Source organism: Takifugu flavidus, chromosome 2 (genome assembly GCF_003711565.1).
Source record: "Takifugu flavidus isolate HTHZ2018 chromosome 2, ASM371156v2, whole genome shotgun sequence".
NCBI lineage: Eukaryota > Metazoa > Chordata > Actinopteri > Tetraodontiformes > Tetraodontidae > Takifugu > Takifugu flavidus.
In genome coordinates this window covers 11,254,769-11,263,549 of record NC_079521.1, presented here as the reverse complement: position 1 = coordinate 11,263,549, position 8,781 = coordinate 11,254,769, and the positions used below count along the sequence as shown (strand labels likewise).

General features: G+C 44.2%; 1 protein-coding gene across 3 annotated transcripts; it reads right to left on the bottom strand.

Annotated features, from left to right (window-relative positions):
• Positions 1-753: 753 nt before the first annotated feature.
• Positions 754-5,054, bottom strand: slc35c1 (solute carrier family 35 member C1). 3 transcript variants are annotated; one of them, XM_057025145.1, is made up of 3 exons: positions 4,756-5,054; positions 2,975-3,480; positions 754-1,917 (listed from the first exon to the last, which is right to left on the bottom strand). In XM_057025145.1, the coding sequence occupies exons 2-3, from the start codon at positions 3,447-3,449 to the stop codon at positions 1,334-1,336; spliced, it is 1,059 nt and encodes a 352-aa protein (XP_056881125.1). In that variant the 5' UTR covers positions 3,450-3,480; positions 4,756-5,054; the 3' UTR covers positions 754-1,333. The 3 variants fall into 3 exon arrangements, with proteins under 3 accessions (XP_056881125.1, XP_056881124.1, XP_056881123.1); XM_057025144.1 differs by lacking the exon at positions 4,756-5,054 and adding an exon at positions 3,552-3,568; XM_057025143.1 differs by lacking the exon at positions 4,756-5,054 and having other exon boundaries at positions 2,975-3,621.
• Positions 5,055-8,781: the final 3,727 nt, after the last annotated feature.

The following is an 8,781-nucleotide window of genomic DNA, read 5'->3' as shown; positions in this document are numbered from 1 at the left end:
CCGGTTATGGTTTCGCATTAGCAGCTCTGATGCTGTTAACTTTGAGATCGGAATATCGATGATTTTTCGGTAAGGCAGCTGTAATTAACATGTTGTCTTTGCAGGTATGGGATTGTGTCCCCGGGAAGGAAAACGACGCTTTCGGCGGCGTTTTTTCTTTTTTTTAACAGAGAATTCTTGAGCTACGCTCGCCTCTCAGTCCCCCATCACATGGGAGCCGCTCCGGCGTGACACACGAAGAAAAAAAAAACAATTCCCACAGTCTTTGAAGTGTCCATCACGAAGGCAGATTTGGCCCTGTCGTGTCGAACCTGACCCGAACACCCGCTGAGATCCAAGGGGATCAACCTGTGTTTCATATTACAGCATTTATATATTAAAGAAATCATTGTTGCCACAAGGTCAGATCCAGGGGCGAAATGATTTGCATGTTTTTGTTTAGGGTAGAGCGAGTTCTCTCAGTTGCCTTTATGCAGCCGATCAGGATCCTGACCTCAGTGACCTCGATATGACAGGCAGACAGGCTTGGTCTGCAGAGAAAACACCAGAAAAAGGCAACATTTATGAGGTTATGTGGAACGAATGATGTGGCGCACAGAAAAAATATTCATGTGCAAATCAGTCTCGAACTCCTGCTAACCATTTTGTTGTGTGGTGTGAGATTTTTTTTTTTTTTTTTACAAATCTACCCGATTGTGTTTAAAAAATGTGTGATTATGGACACTCAATACCAAAACATTAACACCCAGAAAAAGCAGTGAAAACACATTGTGCTGGTTTATTAGAAATTTCTTTTTTTTGGTACTGTTTAACAGATTTATATTGTTTCAGGTCAACTGAAACAGCCGCTTACAAGATTTCACAAAGATTTTCCACTCGTGACACTATATCGCCCCCCCCCATTTTAGGTTTGGTTGCCAGTTCAACAGTGCTCTGAATCCTCATCGTTTGCGCAAAATAACGTAAAAAAACGTGTTATAAGTATGACACAAATGTGCCTTTCGCCCGTCACATCATCGTAGTCCACGTGTGTGACAGAAGTACAGGAATAAAGCAGTGTGAAACTGCAAATTTCCATTTCAACTTAACGCCTCAATATGAGTAAATAAAAGAATTTGCCCTCACTTCATTAACCCGTCCCACAAATACTTCACTTTCATTTTGAAATCAAATCCCAACAAACATTATTAGCTTTAAATAAACATTGGATTTCTTTCAAGTCAAACAAATCACTCTACATAAAAAAGAAAAACCACAAACCAACTAAAGCCATTGATTCAAATATAATATTTTTCCTCCTTGTGTGTAACTTTGTTTCACACTTTCTCCCTGCTTAAACTGCCGTGTTGCTTTTCTTTTCTTCGTCCAGCAGTTTCTCTGTGGCAGAGTCCTGGGGCTGTTTTGGGGGCGTTTTCTTCATTTCTTGACCTCTGACCCACGTGTAGGCCGAAGAGCCACTGAGAATCAGCATGTTGCTGGTCCACCACAGCAGGGTTTTGCTGGAGCTGTTCAACACCACGGCGATGACGGTTTGCACGCAGGCCTTAGCCGTCCCCGACACGTTGTGCGTGAGCGGGCTGGTATACTTGATTTGGAGGCCTGTGACATAACCGATGGCGAAACCGAACAAGCCTCCGAGGGTCATCATGGTCCAGAACCAGAGGTCGGAGAGGAGGCTGAAGTGAACGAGGCGACCCAGATCCCCGAAAATTAAGAGGAGCGGCAGGAACAAGATAGAGGCGTTGATGTTGTTGTAGTAAGACAGTCTCCAGATGTTGCCGTCCACTGCTGGCATCACCTTCTTCGTGAAGATGGCATTAAGAGAGACGAAAGCGCTGGCCAGAACCCCAAAGAAGACCCCAGACCAGGAGAGGGACCCAGTGAGACCTTCCTGATCCACGCCCAGCCAGAATCCACCTGTCAACACAGAACATTTCTGATAATTTTCTGATAATATCCTGATGAACAATTTAATCAAACCATGGAAACCAGTGGAATCAGTAATCTTTAATGCATACGTCTCAGCTACGCCTTTATTTTGAAATCCCCTCCAGTTTCTGCACAGCTGAACCATCTGAAACTTCTACAAAAGCTGTCAAAACACATCAAAGCTGCCTTTTTTTAACTTTAGGTCCTACAGTTTAGGTGAGTTGTAGGTTAATATGTTAGACGTGTAGATCACATGACTGAAACCAAACTCTGTGAGACAACATGTCCAACTTTCTAGAACACACTGAAATATATCAGATACATTTAATGTGGTTTACTTCATTTTCCTCCATGCAATAAAGTTGATAACAGGTTTAGGATCAACGGGTGAAGTTATCCACTCTCACAAACGAGAGGCAGTAACTTTTACTGGACACACACACATTGGGACAGTTATTCTGCGTGGGACAAACACGTGAAACACTTATAAAAATCCATCACCGTCCTGGGATAATGTCAAGCTGCAGTGAAGCACATGCATCAGGTTTTTGTCCCCTGTTGAGCAGATCTCTGAACAAATCCCATCTTTTGTTCTTGGACAAAAGATTTGGACCAACCTATTTTATGTCAGTGAATGATGGGACACCTGACCGATTTACTTTGTCCTTTACAAGTCACATATCAATTTTTCATCCTATTGAACCGCACACAGAAACTGAAGTAGAAAGCCTGAATAAACAAAGGCTGTTGTTAACAAAAGCTCCTTTTTATTTTCTAAAATGAAGCATAAGCTGAAGTCACACCACAAAGTTACATTTAGTATTTAATGGACACATACGTGCCACGAGATAAGGAAGTAGTACCTATCTTTTTATATATTTACATTGGTGATTCCATCCTAGTATTAACATTATGTGAGGCTTGGTCATTTTCATGTCAAATGACCCCTTTAACGGATTATTTTTGTGGAAGTCCTTCAATAGCTCGATGCTTGTTTTACACTAATGATGGTCGCAATTGTTAAAGTACATCAAGATTCACTCACCTATGATGATCCCACAGCACATCAGTGCTTGCAGAGAGGTGGTTTGCTTCAGGATGATGAAGGAAAACACCACGTTAAAAACCGTGGTCAGTGAACGCCCCACGGTGTAGAAAGCCACTCCGACATGCTTCAGACAGAGGTTGTTGAAGGTGATCATGCAGATGAACACCACGGACAGCGGCAGGACCTCCCGGGACGTCTTCAGGTCGAAACTGACCGAGGGGAAGTCGATGATCCCCGGGCAAAAGCCGGACAGCAGCTGCATGACCCTGCAGAGTCCGGCCGTCACCGCGCATTGGTAGAAAGTGACGAACAGCGGCGCGTCCAACTCCCGGTTGTCCAACAGGTAATTATTAAGGAACACCATGGTAATGGAGACAAACCAGTAGAGTGCGACCACAGCAGCGATCCTGACTGACCGGAATATAAAGGTCTGTCCGTCCGGGGTCGTTGTTTCCGAGCCTGCGAGAGCCATCTTTAGTATGCTGGACCTCTTCAGCTGGATCCTGATCATGTTGACACAAAGAGGAAACTTTTTATAAAAAATAATGAATCTGAATAATTTACATAAACCCACATGTGGTTAGAAACTGTCTGCGCGATAAGAACTACAATACACACAGAGCCCCTGCCGACATTTCCGTGAATTTCACTTCCGCCTTCCGGTGTTATTCTTTCAGAATAATACACTTCCTCACGATTTCAGAGTAAAATCATTGTCTTTATTGGATTGCACTCTGGGTTTCATTAAAAGGAACAAAAACAATCCTATTGAAAGCAATAGGATTGGAAAGCAATAATGGTGAAAGAAGCAATGCTGCAGTGTTCCACACCAAAGGTTTCAATCTTTGATCAAGTTTACATATTTACCCCTCAACAAAAATACAGAGTTGGTAAATGTAAAAAGTGTATCACTTACCCTCTAAAAAATTCACACATATAAACAAGTCAACAGGTGCACCGAGGCAGGAGACAAATAAGAAACCAGTATTTACAGTAAAATGTCGGAATTTTAGCGACACTGAACACATGAGGCAAAATTTAGATTTTAGAAAATAAAACATCCAAAAAAAACACAACACAATGTGTGTACAAGGTACAAACATCACGATTCCCAGTGAACAAAATGAAATTCTATACAAATGAATCCATGACATAAATCATTGCGAATAACACAAGACCCAGGTGGGAAAGTCAGTGCAAAACGTTTTGTTGTTTCTTTTTACAATTTATAGTTATATGTTATAGTCTTGTCAGCGCACATAATCGCAGGTGGTATCGGTGAAACCGAACCCTGCTCGTCTCACCATGAGACGGTGTAAACACGGAGTACTGCGTGTTGACGTGCGCGTCAAGGACGCACTTGGTGAGTCAGCTACGACGCCTGCGTAACGTTTACGTCACTTCTGCCTCATTAAATTCGAATTGGTATATCAAAAATATCCAAACCTAAATTACATTTTTGCAAGCCTTCGCCTCTGTAACATTCATCTCGACAGGGGATCTTTGAGGACGCGCCGAGCTCACAGCACTAATCCATAATTATGTCGAACGCGCAACATGCTTCTCTGTAACTCACAGTGGGAACTGTTGCAGTTTCCTCGTCTGTGCGCGTTTGTGTGCCACAAAAAGTTATAGTTGCGCGTAGGATGAAAAAAAAAAGTCAAAACAACTTTTCTAGGCAGCTGTAGCCGAAATTGGCTTCACTTCCCTTCTGAGAGAATTTTGGTGCCGTGGATTGTGACATTGTGATTGATATTGGGTTGGAACGCGTTCCTTACCTCAATGTTGCTCTCTGTGGGATTGATAACTCCCGGATTTAGTCAGAGGAGACCTGTGTTCCCTTCCTAGTATCTCACTCCTCCCAAGTATCTCACTCCTCCCAGCACAGAACCGGAACGAACAGGTTTTGCATGTTTCGAGCTGCCGCACTTCGCTCAGGAACAAGCTCAGGAACGACGTTTTAAACCCTAAATATGATTAAAATAAAACCACGTCGCATAGCTTCTAGTAAAATGCAACCCAAAACACACACATTTACATGTGTATAAAGTTGATGGGAAACCAGGTAGAGCAGCACGCATTAAAGTCTAACTGGGCGTGGCAGCCCTTAAGAAATCTTACGTCAACCGATAAAAGACAATGGTCAAATATTTACTCACACGATATTTAACTCTCAAGGTTCCCGCTTTAAAGCTGAACTGCAAATATGTGGCATTTTCTTTGATATTTCGATATCGGTCATTCTATTTAAACGAAAAGGGCCCAATATGAATACAGCTCAAAGGCCATTGACCCAATGTGAAAAACCATTCAGATTCAGATTCAGATTCAGATCCTTTATTGTCCCACACGGGGAAATTTACAGTGCAACAACAGCAACAAGAGCACTCAGAGAAAAATAAGATAAAATCAAATAGAAATCAAATGGAATATACAAAGAGGATGTATATTTACAATAATCCAGATAAATGGATACTCGGCCTCTGTGTACCTGTACATAGTACAGAGGGTGAATACAATATACATATCAGAATATATAATATTCAGATTGTGTTAGCGGGTGTTCTGTTTATTGTGCAGTCTGACAGCAGCCGGCAGGAAAGATCTGCGATACCTCTCCTTCACACAGCGAGGGTGGAGCAGCCGCTCACTGAAGGAGCTGCCCAGTGCTGCCAGGGTGTCCTGTAGGGGGTGGGACGTGTTGTTCAACATGGATGACAGCTTAGCCATCATCCTCCCATTTCCCACCACCTCCACTGAGTCCAGGGGACATCCCAGGACAGAGCTGGCCCTCCTTACCAGTCTGTCCATCCTCTTCCTGTCCCTGTCCGTGATGCTACTGGACCAGCAGACTATCCCGTAGAAGATGGCTGATCCCACCACAGAGTCATAGAAAGTCCTCAGGAGGGGTCCCTGCACTCCAAAAGACCTCAGCCTCCTGAGCAGGAACAGTCTGCTGTTGCCCTTCTTGACCAGGGCATTTGTGTTGTGTGTCAAGTCCAGGTTATTGTTTAGGTGAACACCCAGGTACTTGTAGGACTCCACCACGTCAACATCCGTTCCCAGGATGTTCACTGGTGCAGGCGGGGGGTTGTTACGCCTGCGGAAATCCACCACCAGCTCCTTGGTTTTGCCAGCGTTGATCTGGAGGTTGTTCCGCAGGCTCCAGTCCACAAAGCCCTGAATAAGTTCCCTGTACTCCGTATCGTCCCCATCAGTGATGAGGCCGACAGCAGCAGAGTCATCAGAGAACTTCTGGAGGTGACATGAAGATGTGCTGTATGAGAAGTCCGCGGTGTAGAGGGTGAACAGGAAAGGAGCCAGAACTGTTCCCTGCGGGACACCGGTGCCCATCAAGTGTTTAGTACAATTTCATGTCAGTGAACACGAAGAAAGTAAAATTGATTTACTGGGAAAAACAAAACAAAAAACAGTTTTGGTTTTTGCAGGGACTGTCATGTGATGACCCTTGCTGTAGTACATTGATAGAACACTAGATGGCAGAAAATAATCACATTTAAAATGAATGCAGCTCTAAGCACAGTAGAATGAAGTTTAATTTCATAACGATGGCAATTTTTTCGATACATCGTCTTCCAGAAGAAAGTTTAAAAGTACCAGCCATCACCAATATGTACCTTAATGGTTTATGAAATGTATATGCAGTCACTAAAATAATGAGGTGGTTTAATGTGCCTGGCAGTCTGAAGAACAGCCTGCCTGTCAAAGACTAGAGTCGGGTGAAAAGGCACGTCTATCTAAAAAAACATTTGATTCCATTTGCTGTGAACCTTTTTGGTTATGACAGGGCTTGATGACATTAATTCAAACATCAACGGGGAATTTCAGGGTCACATTTTCACGAGGGTGCATAAATGGAGCGTGTGTGTCTGTGTGTCTCAGGAGACTAAAGATGTCTTCACATGTATTGACGGCAGCTTGATGCATCAAGGAAAATCAAAAACGACAACCTTTCAGCGAGTGAAATGTCATCCTGGAGCCGTAGTATCTGCTGGTAGAATGTTCTCTCGGCTCTACTGTCACGAAGCGGTGCAAAATAAACCTTCATTTCTCCCCCTCAATATGTGCATATCTGTAAATATGATAACTGTTAATTTCACACTTTCAATGCAGGCTCGGTGGTTCATGTATTATGTACGTTTCTGCTCCTTCCCCTGTCAAACCCGCTGTCTTCTTGCTGTCATATTGCTGTTGTGACTGTTGTTTGGTGTCACATTTTCTGCAGCAGTGGGCCATTAGTCACTTTAGCCGCTCAGTCCTTGGTGCACTTCAATATGCTCTCCGAAAAATTCCACATTTTCCCCAGGAACTCGGAGGCACATTCCACCCAGACTGGCTGTGAATCCATCAGCGGGTGTCCAAATCCTCACTGTGCTCCGGTGTATTCAATTTGGAGGGAGAGAAAACTCCATGCTGGGGTCAGAATTTGCTATTCACAAGCATATCTGACTCCGTGACCCCTGTCTGCTGGGGAGATTTCTGCACTTTATTAGAAGGGAAAGGAAGTGAAGAGATGCTGCTTCTCATGTCACAAGCATCTCATTGGAATACGCAAATAGGCAGCAATTTTCAGCTGAAAAAGAAACCGCTGGTATAATTATATAAAAGGCAGAAACCTCAGACAGACCCCAGCTCTGCCCTAAATGATCACCCCATGATATCCTGACCTTTCCAGGGATGCAACACAGTTTATTGTGTATATATAGCAGTCAAGCATGCAGTGATGAGTGTGTGTGTGTGTGTGTGTGTGTATGTGTGTGTGTGTGATGGGAGGTTAAAACTTGGCATATTTGAGGTGAAAAACCATTTGCAAACTTTGAGAAGTGAATATAATGACTATTAATATCAGTGCAACCCGAGAAGCTTTCCAACTTTCTGTGCTTCAAACTTTTTTGCTGCAAAGTGCGTTTGACTTGTGTTTCACAGCTTATAGGCGCTTCTTCGGTGCACGCTTGGCCTCCTGTAAGTGCTGGCGGTGCTGGCGGTGCTGACGGTGGCAGGAAGGCATTGATGGTTTCTGTATTTCATTGGGCTCCATGTGGTGACAGGGGAAGTGGGAGGTATTTAACAGAGGGGGCACCACGACGGCCATTGTGACACATAAAACATTGCACCCTTTTAGAGACTTTAGGCTGAGAATGGAGGACATTCCCCTGAAGAACGCCACTATAAAACATGAATGAGCTCTCCGCTCCGAATTAAACAGCAGCACAGAGCTATTAAGAAGGCCTTTAACAATTCAGAACAAGCTGACATCGTCCTTTTGGCTCAGCAGCAGGAAATACAGCTGCGGGATGTACAGTAGCATAAATGTAGATGTTCTATATGTCACTGTCAGGCTGACTTCACTCAGCTCACCAATGTCTTCCAACTTCCTGTCAGAGGAGACTGATGGGTCTGATGACTCATCACAGAGCTCAGTAGCAATAATAGTTTCTGTCTGTCCGTCCATAAAGGAACAGAACAGCCCTTTGGGTCAAACCACTGATGTATCTATCTATTTATGTAGAGAGGGAGGAAAGGGAAGAGAGGAGGGAGGAGAGGAGAGGAGAGAGGAGAGGAGAGGAGAGGAGAGAGAGGAAAGAGGAGAGGAGAAGAGAGGAGAGGAGAGGAGAGGGAGGAGAGGAGAGGAGAGGAGAGGAGAGGAGAGGAGAGGAGAGGAGAGGAGAGGAGAGGAGAGGAGGAGGAGGAGGAGAGGAGAAGGGAGGGTAGGGGAGGAGAGGAGGACAAGAGAGGAGAGGAGAGGAGGAGCGAGGGGAGGGGAGGAGAGGAGAGGAGAGGAG

Bases quoted from the DNA above. Each gene is read 5' to 3' on its own strand.
- slc35c1 (XM_057025143.1), bottom strand. From the start codon at position 3,488: ATGATCAGGATCCAGCTGAAGAGGTCCAGCATACTAAAGATGGCTCTC. The intron at 1,918-2,974 runs GTGAGTGAATCT...CTGTGTTGACAG, and splicing joins GTGCTGTGGGATCATCATAG to GTGGATTCTGGCTGGGCGTG.